Here is a 20,656-nt window from a genome sequence, read left to right on the forward strand (position 1 = left end):
GTTGGATTGGTGAACGGCCAAAAAAGCCGCAAGCGAAAAGCGTGGGTAACTTTTGCATTGGTTGAGTGATTACTTGGCCTTGTTGTAAGCGGACCCTTGCATAAGCGCAAGCATCTCCTCTCCGAGCACGTAGATCATGTAGATGGGAAGAACGATCCAGAGTCCATTAGGTATGATCCATAGTAAGACCAAATTCCAGGGAGTGTTGTGTCCGATGTTGGCAAATCCACCAAAATATTCGTTGAACCCTGCGCGAAGCGTCCAGTCAGCCATGACTGCCACATCATATCCCGCTCATCGGGAATACTTACAATACAGAATGGTCTTGCTCAGCGTCATCACAGCGGCCGAGAATAGCACAAGCACTGCCATGGCCACATCAGGTCCGGTGATAGCACTTTCGTCAGATCCCTTGATGAATTCGTCCAGATTCTGGAATGCGAAGAAGTTCTTGGCGCCGTGGTTGAACAAGACTCTCAAGTAATAGATGTACATTGCTGTTTCAACGGCATTCAACGATGCCTGAGCCGCCGAGAAGCCGACGTGGTTGTTCCAAGCTGGCCAGCCATAGACGTAGTCCACGGTGCCGTAAAGAGCATACGGTTTCCAGATGGGTGAGTGGAATTTCCCACCAGGCATGGAATGTGGGCGGAGGAAGATGTAGCCTGTGTCCCAAACAACTAGAGGTAGAGACACAAGAAGCCACCCCAGAAGCAATGGAGGCACCCTATGCGAAATGCCTCCCACAGCAGATGCTTTCTGCCTGACACCAGAGGATTGAGTCACTCCGCGGTTCTGTGAAGTCGGTAATACTGAGGTTGACACGTCTCGTGGCGACGAAGACGAGGACTTGGGTTGGGAAGGCGTGGTGGGTGTCGGTGTTTCAGGAAAGGGCCTAGGATGATGCCGTGTCGAGACCATCGTGACAACACTGTCTGAACGTTGACCTCCCAGCTGCGGTCAGATTGTTTCTCGATGGGTGCGAGCCGTCGCCCTGTGTCCCGGCGCGAGGAGCGCGAGGTGGATAGCCGCACTTCACGGTATGCGAGGAGTCTCAGCTCTCTGGCGGTTGTCCGCCCCTTAGTAATGGATCGCGTGAATTTCCTATCTCTTGATGCTCAATGTCCTGCGTGCTTTCATCCAAGGTGCGCAATCGGGGCCAGATACGTGGTAAGGCTCTCTGCGATACAGTGTTTGTATGGTGCAGTATGTTCTGGACTTATGGCCGTTCACGGTGAGTACCGGGTCGCCTACTTAAGCGGCGCGGGGTGTCCTGCGGGCATTGCACGACAATCAGCACGGAGGATCGTGGGAAGTGATGTAGTTATCTCAAACGAGAGACGAGATGACAGCATTCATGGCTACCACGAAATCTGAGACGCGCCTGATGCAGGAGACAAGGGTGGTCAACACTCCGGCCGTTAAACTTGTTTCTGCAACGCTACAACAACCTCGGCTTGTTGTTTCAATGGAATGGACCAGGATGCAGGCGATTGGACGGTGACCCAACTCGACAAAGCCAACCTCAAGCGCGTCCGACGTGCCAGGAAAGGCATCTTCACCTTTCCTTTTCGCATGTCAACCCTATAGCGTACAATCCGATGAAAAATACAATTTGTAGCAGCACGATGATGGGCCTTGCCAGTTTGACAATTTCTCACAGCCAATTATGAATGATGTATTTAGCCTTTCCAGCCTCTTGTCCGCAATATCACCGTAGCTGCTCGCTCAAATGAAACCTTCCAAGAGTCGCGATCTCAGATGTCTATGAGATGTCTCTCTCTACGAGCAATGCCCGCCAGACTCAAGACACTGATTCCATTCACGCGAGGTAGAGCCGTCCCGGGTGCAATACCACATCCTCTCATCTCGGGGCAAAGCTAAACCATTCAAGCTCTACCTGAAGGATGGAGACGACAACTCTCCTACTCCAGCGATGGAATGGTCAGTCGTTGTCTTGGGTCTGAGTCTCGTCGGTCTCCCGTCGCTGCTGCAGTTGACTCAGGCTCTCAATGGTGGTCATGTCTCTGAGGTTAGACAGAATGCTGTGCCGAGTAAAGCATTGTTTGCTGTCGTTGACGGGCCGTATTCGAGCTTCAACGTTGTTTCTACTTGTTGCAAAGCTCCGATCTTGCCATTCCGTCGGCTGAGCCTGCCTTTTCATCAATGACATGATCCCGACATCGATGGCTGTCCAATGCACTATTTCTGTGGAATCAACCAGGTCGCCTCCGTATGTATGTCTCAATCTGGGGCAAGAATGGTTTCATAACGAGGCCGCTGTGTTGGTCGCGCACGTCATCGCAGCATAACATGCCACCCCGATGCCCCAGCCGATGATGACGCTGTCGTGCCTTGCTCAGAGAAATGACATCTACCACAAATTCTGGTTGTGAAGTTGCTGGTCAGGCACCCGGCTGTTCGGACTCTGTGGCAGGGTCCTGATGAGCAGATACATCTTGCGCCACTATCTGACTCGCATCCGTTTCCAACAACTTCGCAACAACATCAGGTCTGATAATATCTCTCCGGAATTGTTCTTGCTGCAGAAGCTCTAGGTTTCTTAGAGTGGCCCCAGGGTGTGTCAAATATTTAGCGTACTGTGGTGTCCGCCAATACTCATAAAGATATTTGAGGTAACGGGTAAACCGAGCGGCATCAGAGTCTTCAATGTCGATGGAGCTGTGGCTTGCTGTTGGTTTGTTCAGCAGATGGGGGTAGTTTACCGCCAAATACTGAAGATAGTGAGGGTTGGCGAGACATAGCACAAACTCCAACTCAAGAGTAAACCGATGTGAGAGCGGAGTAGGCGTCTTCGTGAGATCCATTGAGGTCACTGCGCTACAAATGCCGATACAAGTACAAGCAGGGGCCGGCCTTCGCTTGGTCGCTGTGTTTGACGAAACAATGCTTCCCCGTCGGATAATCTTGAGATAGAGATTGACCGGCGGCCTAGAATATCGGTCTCCAGCTGCTCGAATTAGGTACGCCGAGAATACCCAAAGTGGCTTTCGGGTAAACCCGCAGCGACCAGAAAAAAGCTCCCGGGGTTATGGCACTATAGGCACGCGACTTGAAGGACGAGTTCAAGGTGAAATCTCCGTTTGACAGAAGTCACCACGTGTAGCGGAAGTCTTCCAGTAGTACTGCGGTTGGTAATGGAGATACAGCAGAATTTACGCAATCCGGCGTTCTGCAGCACCAAATCTGATAATCAAAGTTGCCGTATCTGTTCTATGCAAGGGCCAGAGTACGTGTCGGATTAGAGTTGAAGTCAGGGGTATGTATCACAGAAACCCACTGAAGGAGAGCCGCAAAAGACGGTCGATCCAAGCGTTTCTCCACAAGATTTGCAATCAACAGGTTTCAGTCTGATTGATGATGGAATATCAATTGACAGGCCCGTGGTCAACGTCAAGCACGGTCAGGATATGACTATCGAAGCATGGCACGCGAGACTGAAAGCCTGACACGCCTGCCAACGTACACCTCTGCAGACTGCCTGCACCAAGGCCTAGTAAAAAGGAAGCGGAGAATTGAGGATTCTGATGCGTAGGCGTGTTTTGAGTGGCCCAAAGGGGTGCATAGAGAGGGCTGTGCCGTGGGTCGGTCGGTGCCAGTAATAAGACTTTTGAGTTTGATGGTGCGAGTACGAGTAGGGCAAGGACAAGACGATCCCAGAACAACAAACACCAGCGAAATGATGTTATGACGACGCGAACAACCCCTGTAGTTCTGTACTATGGTACAAGATGAATCAACAGGAGCAGGTTGGCGATGTTGATCAGTGACCCTAAACTTGGTCAGTCCTACAAGTCCACCGCCGATGTCATTGCGGCTGGGAGCGAGTGTTCTCTGACGTTGATCACTTGTGGCCAGAATCTCCAGGATGTACGAAGTAGATAACAAGGTAGTTGCAGTAGTCACCTGCCCGAGAAGCAATCAGGTGTTTGTAAAGGCTGTTCTCGTTCAATTCAACAATTACTAACTTGGAGAGTCCTATCAAGTTGCGTTGTTGCAGAAATAAAGAAGAGTTGCTTTGCTGGCGGCGGTGCATCAAACGGACTTGTTCCTTCCCCATTCTCTGCCCCCAAGAGACCAAGACCTCGGGCGTGCCTCTCGGAGCTTGAATTGCCTGCGCCTGCTCCTGCGCGTTCTCAATCCTCTCCATTCCCTCTTTTCAACAATCCTGAACTCATTCTTCAACCACTCTTCATATCGACTTCGCCTTTCAACTCAGATTCATCCTAATTCTTCTCCCATACGAAGATTTCACGAAGCATAACATATTACTGCATAATCCTCCATTGAGCAGAAATACGTCGCGCCTCTTGGCTATTCAGCGCACGGTCACTACCCCCTAAGGGGGCCACGACTCCTCACACCCACTCTTCCAGGACCAAACAAACAGCTGTCTTCACTACGTCCTACATTCATCGTCCATTAGGTACATAGTGACTTTGTACTTGCACGGGCATTCTCACTGTTCGACATAATATTTCGTTGAGACTCCGCTGTCGCTGTGGTTGTTGCACGCAGCCGACACCCTCTGCTGGTCTCACCATTTGAGATCGTAGTCGACACGCAGCGCAGCTGAGGACCCTGCATTCTCCGTGAACAGAAGCGACCCATTGCCATAATGGCTCAGACGGCACCGCTAGCAGGTATGTTCGAGCCAGCTACATCTCTTTGTATTGACCACCTTTGTTCTGCACAATCCCTACATGTGGTTCTCGAATTTCCCTGGTGACTTTATCGTTCACGCGACACCTGTTAGCAAAAGGAGTATGATTGACTCTGTTTCAATAGACCGAGGCCCGTCCCTCGCTTCAAACAATCCTTTTCGCAATCGCACCACGAGCCCTGGGCTGGCTCCCTTCAACGCTGCAGCAACAAACCCATTTTTGGATACCAGCGAAACCATGTCGGATGGCAGACTGCCACACGCAGGGAACAATGGCATGAAGAAGACTCGCGAAACGGATCAGACTGCCGACGCATTTGTACGTGTACGGCTGTGCTCTGGCTTGATCTGTTGGACTGACACGTTGATAGGCATCGCTTGATCTCAATGATCCTTCGAGAGGGGCGCAAAAACTCCCGGTCAACGGTCCTCCAAGACGAGAGAACATCGCTCCTCGACCATACCAACGAGGACCACCAGGTCGACACAGACCCACCAATTCTGACGAAGAACGCCGACGGCAACAAGCCAAGCCTCGCGACCTGCTTGGAGACCTGAACATCTTTGCCGACCCACCAGAGAGTCGTTCTCGTGATAAACGTACACAGCGGCGCAACTCTGAGTCGTCTGTTCGCGATAAACCCAAAGATCTAGATCCTGAGGCTGAAAAAAGACGAAAAGAACGAAGGCTCCGAGAAGGAAAGACTTCACAGAAGTCAAAGAAGCCTGACAGAAAACTGGACGTCATTGACAAATTGGACGTAACAAGCATCTACGGGACTGGATGTAAGTCAAAATCTTTGGTAAACCACAGTGGAGCTGGACACTAATGGCTTCTCAGTATTCCATCATGACGGGCCATTCGATGCTTGCAATCCTCATCGCAACCGAAAGGGTACCAGGCAGGCGCCGATGCAAGCCTTCCCAAAAGACTCCGTCAACATGCAGCTTGGTGGTGCTGGACCGCTCAACTCGAAGCTCAATCTTGACCAATACCATGGAAGAGGACAAGAGGCTCACGTCGATTATAATGAAGCCGCAGTCGTGGATGACGACGCCGACTATCTACGCAGACCACAACCGGACCGAGCTGCAAGTTTCAATCCGCTTGCACGAACTGAACCTGTCCATGGATATGAGACAGCCGGTCTTGGTACGAGCACATTTCTGGAGGGAGCGCCAGCGAGCCGAGCCGCAATGCAACGTCGCGAGAGCGAGAACGAAGCTGCGCAGCAAGTCAATGCGAATGGTGGGCTTTCTCGGAAGAAGAGTTTGGCCCAGAGAATCAAAGGTGTTCGCCCAAGAATGGGCGACAATGGGCGGATGACTTCACCTGAGCCGTTGGGAACTCCCACAAGTCCACTCGGCACTGGCAGATCTGAACAGAACGGTGTCAACCCTTTCTTCAAGGAGTACGACAGAGAATACGAGAAGAAAGGCGCACAGATTGCCTTTGCTGAAGAACAGAAGCCAAACAGAGCGCGTGCACCCAGCAGCCCCAAACGTTCGTTTGGACTGGAGAGGAAAGTCACCAGCGAGAGCATTGGCGCTGAAGAGGGCAAGACTGGAGGGGGTTTCCTCAGTCGCGTCAAAAGTTTGAAGGGCGGCCGAAGCCGACCGCTTGCCCGCGAGAGAAGGAATACTGAGACTGCCGCTTAGAAAGCCTCCTCTCCTTCAATAAGGTACATGGCGTCTGGGAAGTTTGTATGATATGGTGGGACGGGCTGCATCAGGAAGGGTAGAAGGGCGCTTGGGCGTGCATGGGGACGACCTTGATGACGACGACAACAACCACGACGGGTCTAACACGCAACAACGACGGATGTGCAGAGGTCGACTTGATCACCGAGCCTGAGAAGCTCCTTTTCGGACTTTCTGGTAGGTCCCGCAGCTACCTCGCTTGGATACCTGAGGTTTGCCATTGGACTAGGCCACTGGCAAGCTGATGATGGATGTGGTTGACCTAATGGTTACGAGCTTTTCCTTTTTTCCGACCCATATGAGGGCATGACTTAGTGGGAAGACGTGCAGTGCACATTGTGCTGGAGCGCAGTGCCTGTACAGAGGCAACGTCACGTCTTGACCGACTGTTGGTCTTGCTATGCAGTGGGTCTAACCATCCTGTTTTACCTAGATTTCGAGAACTTTTTCCTTTGATGAGATAAATTCCACAGAACCTGAAAAAGAGATATCGCTGTATTGTTATTCTGCTGTGCATCGCCTAAGTGAGGGCATTACCAGGTGACTGGTGCTGTCCTTTTGGATTGAGCTTTCAATCATCGTCTTATGACCGCTGTACATTCCCATACTTTTTCTTCCCTTCCTCGTTTCAGGGCAGCCCTTCTCGACGCGACACGGCAGCTTCCCAGGACCAATCTGCCTCCCATCCATATATCCTACATCGAGCCAAAATTGCTCGTACAATAACTCTTTATACCGCGCCGTGCGTCATGGATAATTCGATTGACCACCCGTCCCCTAGAGTCGAGACAAAGTAAAAAGGTGCCACGGCATGTTCCATAGACAACCCTACTAGTGAGATTGGCTGAGTCGGTCACTCGATTCTTGATCAATCGCTTGGTCCACCGACCCAATCCAGCGCCGCGGCAGTCAATATTACGCCTACACCCCAAATACCCGCATAGCCCAATGCGCCCAGAAACTCGACACCGGTCATGGTGCCCCAGGTAAGAATGACCGTCTCAACGACAATCAAATAGGTCAACATGCCGGCCCGGCTGATCAGAGATTTCTGTCTCGGCGAGTACCAGCCCCAGGCATTATGGAAGAGGTGCTCGAGGAAGTCCGCCGTTACGGGATCAAAATCCGGTGGCGGGATGGGGTGATTTCCGGCGGCCGTGGGCGGCGCAAAGAGAAACTCCATGGTGGCTGCGCCGGCAGGGATCAGGGCGGCGAGAAGGATTGGTAGACCTCCGGCGCCGAGATGAGCTTTTTCAAGCGTGCGCAGACCCGTAAAGTTTGTGACCAGCCAAGTGGGGAGGAACGTCGCAAGGGCTCCCTCCACGAGAACGGCGAAGATGGCAGTTGCGAGCAGGGAAATGGCAATGGTTGTGTATGGGTCGGTCAGGATAGGACGGTTGCGAAGAGACGATTTGGGCGCGGAGCCAGGCGCGTGGGCTGGTGAGAGAGAGCGCAGAAAGAAATATGGCGTCGAATTGGCGAGGATGGAGGATAGGGTCGTTGTTGCTAGGGTTATCGGGTGGATTTTGTAGAAGAGTCCAAGCAGGATTGTGTGAGGCGTAGAGAGGAGCAGTGTGATTGACCCGACATCGTAAGCTTTGGGAGAAGGTGTTAGTTGGTCATAAAGAAGAACGGCTAATTCAACATACCATCAAAGCCAGCGAGCCAGTATAAAGTCAGTTTGGCGATCTTCCAGGCAAGAAGTCCTGCGATTTCAACCCAGTTGTTTGCCGATTTCGAAATTGCTGCCACATCGCCTGCTGCAACGAAGGATGCTGCTGTTTGCAGGCCTCCTTCGAGCACTGTGCTCAGTATGACTGCACCGACAAGCTTGAGGATCTCGATCTCATGGTGATGTGACTCGGTGTGCTTTGCAGGGATGACCACCACAGGCTGGGCGAGTGGAGAGGTAGTTGAACGCGACGAGGCCTTTTTGCTGCGTGGTACGGTCGTCACAGGGAATGGAGTCGTGGGTGGGAACATGATGCCGTTGACTAAGTCAGTGCCATCAGCATCGACCGAGCCAACGCTTGCGGATTTGGAGTGTCGGCTTCGCGGAGCCATCGTGCCGGTCGTCTCGTCTGAGATGTTGGGTTCGTGATCCGAATGGATGAGGGTGGTGGTGAGTTCGACAAGGTGGTCGAGCATCAGATGATAGAAGGGAGGATGGCACTGGCGGGCTTCGTGAGTGAAGGACAAAGGGGTGAGTGAGAATGAACCGAGACGACGCGTGATCTCAAGAAGACAATATTCGAGAAATGGTGTGGCTGGAGGATGAGGAAGTGGGAGATGAAAGAAAGCGGCCAGGGCACCAACGCGATCGTGACGTGATTGGTTCAGGAACGAAGCTGGCGAGACCTACGTCACTGGCATCTCGGCTAAAGCGCACTGATCAAGCGGAGGGACGAACCCGACCTCATAAGTATTCCAGACTATGAGAGCGATTGGAATCGATAATACTAAGTCGATCGTGGTCATCACGAGGCCACAAGCTCTACGGCAACCTCAATGGACAAGATGAGAATTGAGGGCAAGTCCACAGGTAGGAACATCTTCCCACGAGAAGTCAATGCGGTTCAATACACAGAGTCCCCTCACCTCAGAAAGGACACCGTCGGCACAGTTGAGGTGCTCATCGCCTTGGATGCCATTGTCACAACAAAGCTTTTGCTTCCTTTGACACGATGTCGAGTCTGATAGGTACACTGATACGTCAATGGATAAAGAACGTTAATGGGCATTGTCCATAGTCCTTGTTGTCGTTCGGTATCGGACACAATGCCTTTGTAGTGAGGATCCCCTTATTTGTGAGCAGCAGGCCACCGACAGCAATGCTGGACACATTCAACTACAGCAAGACTTCACCAACGTCAAGTCTCCACGATGGCGCTCAGCAGAAAACGATCCTCGACAACCTCCTGTATCGAGAGAAAGCCAGGTAAGCGCATACGTATTGATTCGGATGTCCCCTCGGCCTTGATCAATTCCCTCAACATTACTCTGCCAGAACCTCCCCAAGTCCCGACGTTTTCCAAGCCCAAAGCTGACTTCTTAAGCGTCCTCACCTCAATCCCAGACTTTCGGGACGGACTGCGAGAATGTGGTGTTCTGACATCTTATCAATACACACGGCTTCGAATGAGCTGTCGTACAGTTGCAGACAATTGGAAACCGTTCCCTCATAACCCTACCACATCAGACACCAAAGACCCATATTTCGCAGGCCTGAAGCCGGTCAAATGTGACGAGTTGGGTTGTTTCAACACCTCAACCCATGTCGCTATCCGTCGGTGTTTTGGTAGATTTCATCCAGGAATGTTTTCCGGTTGCAACAAGAATCTCTGCATCCAATGCGTTTGGAAGGCGCAACAGGCTCATGATATTCACAAAAATCCAGAGACTGAGATGTACCATTGCTACCACTGCAGTCGCGACAGACGCATCACTCGAGATATGCATCCATGTGATTGTGGCCTCACGAACCGTCCCAATATCCATCACCAACCATATTCTGATTGGCAGTGCATGGCGTGCAGATCCATCCAAGTCAAGGGACTCAAGATGGAGGCGCGGCGCAATCTTGAAGACTCCGAAGCTGACAACAGGATACTTCCGCGTGATGCATGGTACACAGGATCCAATGCTACTGATCTCAACAGATGGATTTCCACTGAAGCGAGAGTCCGTAACAATTGCCCAGGATGTGGTCAACGTTGCAGACAGCTGCCCGGACAGTTTGCAACCAGAGCAAATGGATTGCCTCCGTTGCCGCGCGCAATGATCCGCCAGTGCATGATCTGTTTGGGGCGTCGGCCTGCGAAGCCTTTGATTCAAGGTATGTAATGAACCCGTCATTGAGTTTCCAGGTACCGAAATAAGCATTGGGGGTACAGCACAAAAGCTTTCTCAATCTTCAGGTGGTTGGTCCGGCTGGACTCGCATCTCGATGGTGCCTGTCTCTCGTCCTTTGTGGTCTTTGGTAAGAAATGTATACTTGCCCTTCTGTTCTCCGCTCTGCTCAGTCCATAAGTCCTTGAATGTGAGTTCTTTTGTTCGATTAATGCTCTCAATAGCCGAGATGCGATCCAGAGTGGCTTGCAGATATTCATCAAATCCGTCTTCAGAGCAGATGTCCTTGAATGCATTCATCATCGGAACGCTATCTGGTCGCACCATGGCCGTGCTGTCGATGGTAAATATGTTGTCGTGGTCATATTGCTGAATGAAGTCAGCTCTGGTCATGATCTGACGAGCGATGTACAGCGGGATTTGAGGCAGGACGTGACCCTTGTGTTCGTCATAATGCAACTCCATCTCCTTTTCTTTCTCGACCAGTGCTTTGGCGAGGACCATGGCAGCGCTGGCATACTTTTGCTGGTCCATTACGTCGTCGTCCATGGACTCACCCAAAATACCGCACTGATTCAGGAACCACGTCTTCTCGGCTTCGCAAATTCGATGACACATCCTGAGCATATCCCTGCTTTTGGCGACACGGCTTAGAAAGTTCAGCCGTCCTCCGACGAGATCATATACCTGTTTCAAGACCTCCCGGTCTCGTTTCTGCTCTGGGAAATATCTTGCCCGATATCTGCCTAGAGCGGCGATCGCACGAGATTTGGGTAGGTCAAGAACCTGTATAACTTCCATTCTTGTGGCAAAGCGTTTCAATCGTTCGTAGACCCAATAGTCATCTGAGTTGAAAATCATCGTAATCAGGTTTGACGCTGCCCACTGTTCGGCTCTTTGCTGGAGCAATTCGATTAGATCATTGCCATCCTCGTCGGTGCGGATCAAATGGGCGCAGTTGACAACTAGCACAAGGGGCCCTTTCCGCTTGCTCCGGAGGCGGGAGCCATTTCGGTGCGCCAGGGCTATCTTTTCCAACTTGTTGAATGCCCGTTCAATGTCTAGCAAGGCTGTCGTATCCCGTGGTCCGCGAATGGAGAATAGTGAGCCAATGTAATCTTCGTGGAAGTCGTAGTTGAGCGCTTTACCCAGACGGATTCGGACGATCTCAGGGTCGGCGTGGGCTTCAAACATGGATACCCCTTCCCCATTGGTCTTGCGCATAGCTTCCAATACCATAGTAGACTTCCCCGTTCCTTTCTCGCCAACAAGCAGGAAATACCGTCCTTTTGCCTCGCCGTTGATAATACTGTCGATTTTCGTTTGTTCAGGCCGGTCGACCCAATGTTCAGTTTCGTCATCATGTTGAACAGACTCATGTGCCCCAGGTGGTGAGGCCATGTCTAGCATAGGATCACCTGGTGTAAATGCCATGTCCATCTTCCGCAAGACAAGGTCTTTGTAGTAGATGTGATATGAATAGCCAGCCAACCCGAGGATGGCGATCGAAGCAAAGGTGGTTGCGGCAGTCTCAAACACCTTGAAGACGGTCGATCCGAAACGCGATTCTGACTGCTTTGACTTCGCATTCTTTGAGTATTTGTCGTCATCTTCGTCTTCGTTTGAACCTGGAATATTGCTCGTAGGACTGACTTGCGAGGCGTAGCGTCTGGAACCTAACGCAAAGCGCATGGGCTTGCCGAATGATATCCTATGTGCGGTCCACCTCCGTGCAACGATCATCTTGAATTGATGCATGTGTGCGAGTGATGGAGACAAGATCAAGCAATGATTGCTCCCCTGCTACGGAAACACAATTCTTGAGGGGACTTGGGTGAGGTCGAAGTAATGCGCCTAAAGCTTACCAAAGAACAATGGCTTTTAAACGGCTGGTTGGAGGCGGCAAACCAAACAGAGAAAAAGAAAAGGAAGGGAGCTGTACAGAAGGCATGTAAATACTACCTGGCCAGGAAACATGAGTACATGATGTTGACATCAAGAAGCTGAAGAAGGGGTGCGGGCCTAAAGAGAGCTTATGGTGCTCGAGATGAGGTCCACGTGCCCAGAAGGCCAAGCAAGAGATCTAAAACCGAAGAGATTGCCTATAAAGCCAGTATTCGTACTCGTAAGAGTTGTCGTCGCTGCTGACGATATTCGCAATGCTCAGGTAGTTCGCTGAATATGTTCCTTCTCGGGCTTCTGCAAGGGACATGGAAAGCGGCAAACGCAGGTTTCGATAAGGGGGCTATCATCATGCCGGTCAAAGTACCTCGCTGCTCGCGTGACTCGTCACATAATCGAGGTTGCTGAAGCCAGTAGTGCAGACGCCGACCCTGTTTCCAGAAAAAGTGGCATCGTCTGACAGGGAGCATATCGAAGTCACAAGTTCGAAATTAAGCTGCTTCACAACAGCGGAAGCCTCGACAGCAAGACAGAAGCACTGTACAGTAGAGCTGATGGCCTTCCCCGTGCTAGAGGCCAACACTATATCGTTGTGTATAACGAACTCCGGGACGGCAAAAAGGAAAGGTATCTATTTGAACCTGGAGAGCAACAGCGGTCAGACGGTGCCATCTTTTCTGGAAACAGGCTTGACGCCTAGGTTGTTCAGGGGACTGCCCGACCCGCGAAGATATTCCGGGGTGTCCGGCACCTGCGGCTTTAACTGGAATCCACCCTTCACGAGGATGTGCAGCTCTTCTTCCCGTGAAATTTTCTTCGTCTCGGCCAAAACTTCCAGGGCCTCCGCCGACCAATCACCGTTTCCGCAGCTTGTTCCTCCGTCAAATGCTCCAACATGGAACATTAAACTGCTGCTTGCTCAAAAGTCTCCAGAAAAATACATCTTCGGCGGTTTATCCAGTGCCAATTGCTCTTCTCCCTTTACTGTACATTAGTTCCATTGTCATTGTCGCCGCTTGTATACTATCACTTCCGTCATTCCTTTGTCCATAACTCTTTTTAGTTCCGTGAGTTGGCTTGTACAGTATTGCGTTCTTCTCCAAAAAATTCCTAATGGCAGATCTCAATGGTGACGCGCACACGGAACAAGGTACTTGCTGCAATGCAGTAGTCAATACTGGCATTCTGACAGAAGACACAGATGTGACAGCCACGCAAAATACAGAGGAGACGTCCTCAGCCCTCACGAACGGTACCAATGGTCACTCGCATGAACACGACCACCCTCACGACCATGACCATTCCCATCACGATGACCCCAACGCTGGAGCGTTGTTCCAGGTCACTGTCAAGTTGCCGCACAAGCCCTACAAGCAGTCGGTTATGGTCACACAGCAAGAGCAGGTCCAAGATGTACGCCAATCGATCGTCGAGACGCCAGATACGTTCCAGTACACCTGCTTCCACCTCGAGCACAATGGCCAGAGGATCAATGACTTCGTAGAGCTCTCCGAGGTCAAGGATCTTAAGCCCAACGACGAACTTACCCTCGTCGAAGACCCGTACACAGAGAAAGAGGCAAGATTACATGTTGTCCGCATAAGGGAGCTCATTGGGGCGACTGGTGATCGATCTGATCAACTACATGGCATCTGTGCAGGTCTATCTTTGCATGATGATAAATTTGGCTCTGCCCATGCTCCTGCACCAAAGTCAGAGGACAACCCGCTGGCTGGTTACGAAGTCGATGGCCGGCCGTCGTTCGATGCTATATTGGCGTCTAACCAGGATACCTTGCCCAAGACGATCAAGTCACTATCAGTCTCTCAGTGGAACCCTCCGCCATACCACCTGCAGCAGAAAGGTCACCTGCTTTACTTGCAGCTAACGACGAATGAAGGCGAGCAGTATCACATTACCTCGACTGTATCCGGCTTCTTCATCAATAAATCCTCCAGTAACAAATTCGACCCTTTTCCGAAGCCAGCCCCTAAGAACCACAGCGCACATTCATTGCTATCTCTGATTTCGCTGTTGTCGCCGGGGTTCAACGAAGCTTTCGTGGAGCTTCAAAAGATCAACGGCCGTAAAGATCTGCTCACCACATTCCCATTCCAGAATGCAATCCCCGCCAATCCTTGGCTTGCTCCCTCCTCGTACGCTCAAGGAACACAGCATCAGGCGGATCCTACGAGGGCACAAGAGCCTTATCTACTTGGTGGTGCGGATGGCGCAGAGAATCTCCGGGATTGGAATGAAGAAATTCAGACGACCCGCGAACTGCCTCGAGACAATCTGCAAGATCGTGTCTTCCGAGAGCGCTTGACCTCCAAGCTCTATGCCGACTACAACGATGCCGCAGCTCGCGGTGCTGTCCTTGTTGCTCGGGGCGAAGTTGCGCCATTGAATCCCACCGAAGGCCGGGACGCCCAGATCTTCATCTACAATAACATATTCTACTCATTTGGTGCTGATGGCGTTCAGACCTTTGCTAGTGAAGGAGGTGACGAGGCTGCCAGGGTTGCTGTGGGGAAAGATGTGGCTGGCGTCAAGGCCGTCAACCAACTTGATATCAACGGACTTTTCACCCCAGGCACAATTGTGGTTGACTACCTCGGCAAACGCATCGTTGGTCAGAGTATTGTGCCTGGTATCTTCAAGCAGCGGGAACCCGGGGAACATCAAATTGACTATGGTGGTGTCGAAGGCAGAGACATCGTGACGGAGAACGAGGCGTTTGTGCCCGTCTTTGAGAAGCTCTCAAAGGCACTGCACGTCAAAAAACACGCCGTTTGGGATAAAGAAGGCAAGCGACATGATCTAGAAGGCAGTGTTGAGACCAAAGGCCTTCTAGGAACGGATGGCCGTAAATACGTCCTTGATCTGTATCGCATCACGCCCCTGGACGTTGCTTGGACCGAAGAGATCGAGGCCGAAGCCGGCGAAAAGTATCCTCACCGCATGTCCGTTCTGAGGGTGGAGTTGGTGGAGGCATACTGGCGCACGAAAATGCAAGAATACGTCCGTGCAGAGGTTGAAAAGCGTCGCGCAAAATCTGCCAACGGCCAGACAGGAACTCCCAAGCAAGTGGAAGATTCTCCAGCCGACGGTCAAAGCACCGAAAAAGAGCAGGCGGACGGGCAGGAGGGTCAGGGAGAAGGTTCTGCCCAAAAAGAGACCCCTGTGCTAGATCAGGAGCGAGTGGACATTTCTAACTTCGACCTTGCTCTCAACCCGGATGTCTGCAGCGGCCAAACTCCTCAAAACGACGAAGAAAAGACAGACTATGCTCAAGACGAGAAGGATGTGCGAGCAGTGTGTGGATTCCTCAGAAGCAAGGTCATTCCGGATCTGATCACCGACCTCCACGACGGCGATGTGGGTTTCCCCATGGATGGGCAGTCTCTCTGCCAGCTGTTGCACAAGCGTGGCGTCAACATCCGATACCTTGGAAGGCTAGCGTCGGCCGCGGAAGAAAAGGGACAACGTCTACAGGCGTTCTCTACAGTGCTTCTGCAGGAGATGGTGGCACGGGCTTTCAAGCACGTCGCTAACCACCACCTAAGACACCTCCCTGCAGTCTTTGCTACTGCTTGCTTCTCGCATCTTATGAACTGCTTACTCGGCTCAGAACTCAATCCCAATCCACGGCCTGAAATTGACGAGGATTTGCGTGCTCTGTATCCTGAGGGAGACTTCTCGTTTGAGACTATGAATCCCACAAGTTTACAAGCCGAGATCGAGAAACAGGTGAAAACGCGATATAGACATCAGTCAAGGGAAAATTGGCAGGCGGGAATCCAATCGGTGCCGCTGCTTCGAGAAATCTGCTTGAAATTGGGTCTGCAACTTGTGGCCCGGGAGTATTCCTTTAGCAAAGGATCTCAATCGCACTCCGAGTCGTCTCCCGCCAGAAGCAGTAGCGATCACTCTAACGACGGCGTACAACAAGAAACAGCAAGCAAGAAAAAGAAGAAGAAGGCCACTGACCAACCGCAAACCAACGGTGCTGTTGCCAAACCGAATACGACTTTTACGCCGGACGACATTCTGAACATTACGCCCATCGTCAAAGATTCCACTCCCAGGAGCTCGTTGGCTGAGGAAGCCTTAGAAGCTGGCAAACTCTCCCTGGCGCAGGGTCAGAAGCAGTTGGGCCAGGAGCTGATCCTGGAGTCGTTGTCGCTGCACGAGCAGATTTATGGCATTCTTCATCCCGAAGTTGCCAAGATGTACCAATCTCTATCTACAATCTACTACCAGACTGATGAGAAGGAGGCAGCAGTGGAGCTCGCTCGAAAAGCGGTGATAGTAACGGAGCGGACATTGGGTGTGGACTCACATGATGCCATTTTGGCATATCTCAACCTGTCCCTGTTTGAACACCACGTTGGCAACACACGACAGGCCTTGAAGTATGTCAAGCATGCACTCGATGTATGGAAGATCATCTTTGGACCAAACCATCCCGACTCCATCACGACTATGAATAACGCAGCGGTCATGCTTCAGTCTCTTAAGGAATACTCGGAATCCCGGAAATGGTTCGAGGCTTGCTTCAAGGTTTGTGAGGGTCTTTTTGGACGGCAATCGATCAATGCTGCTACAATATTGTTCCAGCTAGCACAAGCTCTTGCTTTGGATGGCGATGCCAAAGGTGCCGTCAGTAAAATGCGTGATGCATATAACATCTTCCTTGCAGAGCTCGGGCCAAATGATCGCAACACAAAAGAGGCGGAAAGCTGGCTTGAACAGTTGACGCAGAATGCCGTCTCATTAGCTAAACAAGCTAAAGTGCTGCAAAGTCGGAGACTGGCCGGCATTCGTCATCTCCCTCGAATGGGACTTGGTACCAGGCTTCAGCCGCAGAACGCCAACAGTGCGGCACCGAATACGACCAGCCGGACGGCTGCGACAGAGGCAAATGTACGGACTGGCACTGGCAGCGTTTCACTGGACTCCAGAAGCATTGATGAATTGTTGAAATTCATCGAGGGTGGCGAGACGAGTACCACCTCCAGTACGAAGCACAAGAAGAAGTCACTGAATCCGAAAGCCCGAACAGCAAGGCAGACAGCGACGGCTTGATCATGGGACCTATTGCGTACCAACTCTGGACATATTACATCAGGAAGACTTGTGAACATTACATGCCCGCCGTCTGGTGGCCTATGACATATCCACTCAGGTCCAGCAACTTCGGCGGCAGCTCAACTGTATACTATACATGCAAAGACTGAAGCATTTCATTTCAAAAGGGGATAGTTTGGTGTAAGGATGAGGGGAAGTCCTCTGGGTATAATTCGAGGTCAGATGCCTGTTTTATATGATATGGGAATTTGAGCCTTTCATCATATGGAGCTTGCTAGCTATCGGGAGGCAAGGCTAGGAGCGGAGACTGGCTACAATACCAATGTTCTCAACTCTCACAAAATGGTATGCTGCAATGCATTCTGTCCACGTGCGCAGCTTATCGCCCATTACCTACGAAGGAGCCTGGTTCCTTACAAAGTTTCTACTAGTTGCGAGGAAGCGATAGCCAAGGTGAGCACAGGCGAAGCAATTGGTCAGCGCGGGCGGAGGTGCCCATTTGTCAGCGTTATGACTCCACTTTGGAGAGAGCACTTCCTTCCCCGGGGTAACACACTATCTTTTCTCTACACAGTGCCAACACTGTCAATATCTCAGCACTGCCTCTTGTCAAAATTTGTCTAACTTCACCTACAGCCCGCCTGAATCCGTAAAGCTATCAAAAGGCGTGCAAGTCTCACACTAAAGTCACTGTGATCTTGCACCAAAGGCCACAACACCAGAGCCATTCCTTCGATTACTGAACAGGACATGTGCCTCTGAGGCGTACAGACACATCGCCTCGTCACTAATCTCCATTGGCCAGTGTATCGATCTGCCAGTACGGTTGGAAACACCCTCTTGAGGAAGCACTGCTGCCATCGACTACAGCCCCAAAGCGGGCAACTCAAAAATGTCTCGATCACCACTCGGCACAGTCACGGCCTACTCTCTCGCCCACACCGCACAATGCAAACTGAAACTGGCAGCGAATCGACCGGACCGAAATTTACGTTTCGTTCTAGGCCACGCCTTTACCCTAGACAACGTGATGTTGCGCATCGTGGAGATTGAGAATCAAAGCGCCAAGTCGGTCTTTGGCGAAGGGCCCAAGGGTGGAGGCGAACAATATGACTGTACAGCACCGAACCCTGTCGAGCACTACGACTGCACTAAGCAGGCGCCTGACCCGGTATCTGCACAGCCCGAACCAGCCAGTCGCGGACGAAGGATCAGTTTCAAAGACAACAATGCACGACCATCAAGTGGAGTCGGGAGTACCGCTGATGTTGCGTCCAATAATGGGACCGGTTCGCCCTCACGGAAGAGATCGCCGCCGCCGGTGGATGTGACGCATGCGCTGAGCGACGATGATGAAGAGGGGAGCACGTCGTCTGACGACTACGACGAGCCGGAATCGTATGCATATATGACCAAAGACGAAGAGTCAGGTTCTGCGGCAATAGAGTCTTCGCCGACGAAGAAACGACCCATCCACGATGCGTACTCGGATGAGGAGGATGCGGCGCTGGAGTTGGCGGACGACGAGCTCGAGCCGGACCCACTGGAGGAGGATATGGGTGGGCTGAGTCTGACGCGATTCGAGTCGGCGGCGGCACAACCACCGAGGATGATTGAGGATGAGTCTGATGAAGAAGATGATGATGGGCCAGTCTCGCCGCCGCAATTGCCTGTTGATGTGGATGTTAGGGAGCTCATGGGTGGTGATAGGGATGAAGAGTTGACGGATCTCTTTGAGAGTGTGAGGAGGTGCACTTGCCATGGACAAAAGGAAAATCTGGGCGAGCCGGGGGGCATGTGGGATGTGCCGGCTGAGAAAACTGGTGGGAGGAGGTTGGCTGTTGTGGCACTGGGGGCGTGATAACGTCCGTAGGTGGATTGGCGGCGTCTGATGGTGAAATGGGTATTGCGATCAAAGGCGTAACTGGAGAACGAAGCTCATCGAACAGAAGGGGAGCTGTTTACAAGCTGGATATTATTCTGCTGTGAATCATGAAAGCATCATCTCCTCATCCAAGATACCGTTGTATTTGCATATCCTCACTCGAAAGACGCTTTAACAGCAAGTTTTCCATGCGGAACCAGTGATAGCCACATTTTCCTCACAGGTATCCCATCAATTGCTCTGTTTCATCCTTCTAAATCATGCCAATACCAAGATCTAGTGCTCCACGATGGCGCATTATATAAGGCTCAAGCAATGATCCTCTTACTCCAATGTCAGGTCCTCCATACTCAAGGGTGTATCCAATACCATACGCTGAGCTCCGGTATCTGGTAGGGCGATGACACAACGCCCAGATCATGTTGTTCTTGAGGGCAGTAGGCATTGTCGCGGTGGACGACATGGCTCTAAAAAAGCTGCTCGCAAAGAACACCGCTAGAGCATATCGCTTGGCTTGAAACCTCTCGGCCGAGCACACGAACATCTGCTGAGGGCCATGGACTAGTCCACCTTTCGGTCGTATGCTCCATTGGTAGTGGTGCGCCGCTGCTCTTCTCTTCTGCCAGACATGGTTTGCGACTCGTCTTGCCAATTACTGATTGGTGGCGAATCAATGCTTGAGCAACACGTCGTCCCCGTATCGGCTGCTGCAACTTCTATACTGAACGGCGCGCAGTATTTCTTCAGTTGGACTTGTTCTTCTTCTTTTTTCTCGTGCTTTCTGCGGGTGTCTTGCTCATTTGCGTCGGCGTCATTGGTGTTGGCTCATCTTTGGTTATCAGTCTAACCTGTTTCTTAGCCTTTGCTTTTGCCTTCTCCGGACCTCCCATTCCGATCCCCAGCAAGAAGCAGATCCTGGTCGCGGCGCCGCAGTATACAAACAAGTAATTGCCATAGTTCATCGCATTCCAACTGTTTATATCGTAGTAAGATCGCAGTCCGAGTGGGAAACAGCTGTATAAGTGTCCGAAGTCGGCTATCAGAAGGCCAATCAACAGGGTGCGCCAGACTTTGAGGTCGTTTGTTGCCCTCAATACGAATGCTTCGTTCTATAGATATGTAATGTCAGCAACCAAACCCGGTCTTCACCCTCATTTCATAGCGTCTTGGGCCAGTCAGGTACATTGCACTTACAATCGCGAAGGCCACATATAGATTTCCTAGCTGTCGCAGTGCGACCTCCGTAGAGACTGGCAGCCCCAGAAATCCCGGAGCCGACGCCGCATGTGTCAATTCTAGATATGCTTTGGGCTTAATCCATGCGAAGAATGCTCCAGCCAGTGTTGCGACAGGTTCGATCCATAGGAAGAATGCGACATATGGGAGCGGGATCTTCGCCATATTGAGTCGCGTGAGAGTACTGATAAGGAAGATAATCCCAGTGACAGCAATGAGGAGGTCAGAAAACGAGCAATGGGGGCGTGCGATGCGCAGTACGGACGCTGGCGGTGGTCGATGCAGGAACACAACGACTGATCTTGGTC

The 20,656-nt window shown here is 51.6% G+C and overlaps 8 protein-coding genes across 8 annotated transcripts; 3 read left to right on the plus strand and 5 right to left on the minus strand.

Moving 5' to 3' along the window:
* Positions 1-15: 15 nt before the first annotated feature.
* EDD37DRAFT_39549 (uncharacterized protein) lies at positions 16-1,171 on the minus strand. The gene is made up of 2 exons (XM_062812283.1): positions 312-1,171; positions 16-248 (listed from the first exon to the last, which is right to left on the minus strand). Exons 1-2 carry the CDS (start codon positions 919-921, stop codon positions 70-72), a joined length of 789 nt encoding a protein of 262 aa, XP_062675061.1. The 5' UTR covers positions 922-1,171; the 3' UTR covers positions 16-69.
* Positions 1,172-4,405: 3,234 nt separating this feature from the next.
* EDD37DRAFT_39727 (Pal1 cell morphology protein-domain-containing protein) lies at positions 4,406-6,495 on the plus strand. Its single transcript, XM_062812295.1, has 4 exons — positions 4,406-4,691; positions 4,810-5,003; positions 5,056-5,470; positions 5,526-6,495. The coding sequence occupies exons 1-4, from the start codon at positions 4,640-4,642 to the stop codon at positions 6,341-6,343; spliced, it is 1,479 nt and encodes a 492-aa protein (XP_062675062.1). The 5' UTR covers positions 4,406-4,639; the 3' UTR covers positions 6,344-6,495.
* Positions 6,496-7,253: 758 nt separating this feature from the next.
* Positions 7,254-8,449, minus strand: EDD37DRAFT_644939 (uncharacterized protein; the record flags this gene model as incomplete). The annotated part of the gene is made up of 2 exons (XM_062817570.1): positions 7,254-7,981; positions 8,035-8,449. The coding sequence occupies 2 exons, from the start codon at positions 8,447-8,449 to the stop codon at positions 7,254-7,256; spliced, it is 1,143 nt and encodes a 380-aa protein (XP_062675063.1).
* A 451-nt stretch (positions 8,450-8,900) lies between these two features.
* EDD37DRAFT_39771 (uncharacterized protein) lies at positions 8,901-10,380 on the plus strand. The gene has a single exon (XM_062812297.1). The coding sequence runs from the start codon at positions 9,269-9,271 to the stop codon at positions 10,226-10,228; it is 960 nt and encodes a 319-aa protein (XP_062675064.1). The 5' UTR covers positions 8,901-9,268; the 3' UTR covers positions 10,229-10,380.
* Positions 10,292-11,926, minus strand: EDD37DRAFT_559289 (uncharacterized protein; the record flags this gene model as incomplete). The annotated part of the gene is made up of 1 exon (XM_062813785.1): positions 10,292-11,926. The coding sequence occupies one exon, from the start codon at positions 11,924-11,926 to the stop codon at positions 10,292-10,294; it is 1,635 nt and encodes a 544-aa protein (XP_062675065.1).
* Positions 11,927-13,055: 1,129 nt separating this feature from the next.
* On the plus strand, positions 13,056-17,224 carry EDD37DRAFT_585348 (protein TIF31; the record flags this gene model as incomplete). Its single annotated transcript, XM_062814449.1, has 2 exons — positions 13,056-13,286; positions 13,332-17,224. Exons 1-2 carry the CDS (start codon positions 13,250-13,252, stop codon positions 17,222-17,224), a joined length of 3,930 nt encoding a protein of 1,309 aa, XP_062675066.1. The 5' UTR covers positions 13,056-13,249.
* Positions 17,225-19,226: 2,002 nt separating this feature from the next.
* Positions 19,227-19,755, minus strand: EDD37DRAFT_39534 (uncharacterized protein). Its single transcript, XM_062812279.1, has one exon. The coding sequence runs from the start codon at positions 19,654-19,656 to the stop codon at positions 19,366-19,368; it is 291 nt and encodes a 96-aa protein (XP_062675067.1). The 5' UTR covers positions 19,657-19,755; the 3' UTR covers positions 19,227-19,365.
* A 100-nt stretch (positions 19,756-19,855) lies between these two features.
* Positions 19,856-20,513, minus strand: EDD37DRAFT_644943 (uncharacterized protein; the record flags this gene model as incomplete). Its single annotated transcript, XM_062817571.1, has 2 exons — positions 19,856-20,221; positions 20,307-20,513. 2 exons carry the CDS (start codon positions 20,511-20,513, stop codon positions 19,856-19,858), a joined length of 573 nt encoding a protein of 190 aa, XP_062675068.1.
* Positions 20,514-20,656: the final 143 nt, after the last annotated feature.

The sequence above is a fragment of the Exophiala viscosa genome (assembly GCF_022695815.1).
Source record: "Exophiala viscosa unplaced genomic scaffold EDD37scaffold_1, whole genome shotgun sequence".
Lineage (NCBI taxonomy): Eukaryota > Fungi > Ascomycota > Eurotiomycetes > Chaetothyriales > Herpotrichiellaceae > Exophiala > Exophiala viscosa.

Coding starts and splice junctions, on each gene's coding strand:
- EDD37DRAFT_39549 (XM_062812283.1), bottom strand. CDS start 921: ATGGTCTCGACACGGCATCATCCTAGGCCCTTTCCTGAAACACCGACA. Junction 249..311: donor GAGCAAGACCATTCTGTATT/GTAAGTATTCCC, acceptor CGCTTCGCGCAG/GGTTCAACGAATATTTTGGT.
- EDD37DRAFT_39727 (XM_062812295.1), top strand. CDS start 4,640: ATGGCTCAGACGGCACCGCTAGCAGGTATGTTCGAGCCAGCTACATCT. Junction 4,692..4,809: donor CGAGCCAGCTACATCTCTTT/GTATTGACCACC, acceptor CTGTTTCAATAG/ACCGAGGCCCGTCCCTCGCT. Junction 5,471..5,525: donor AAGCATCTACGGGACTGGAT/GTAAGTCAAAAT, acceptor ATGGCTTCTCAG/TATTCCATCATGACGGGCCA.
- EDD37DRAFT_39771 (XM_062812297.1), top strand. CDS start 9,269: ATGGCGCTCAGCAGAAAACGATCCTCGACAACCTCCTGTATCGAGAGA.
- EDD37DRAFT_39534 (XM_062812279.1), bottom strand. CDS start 19,656: ATGTTCGTGTGCTCGGCCGAGAGGTTTCAAGCCAAGCGATATGCTCTA.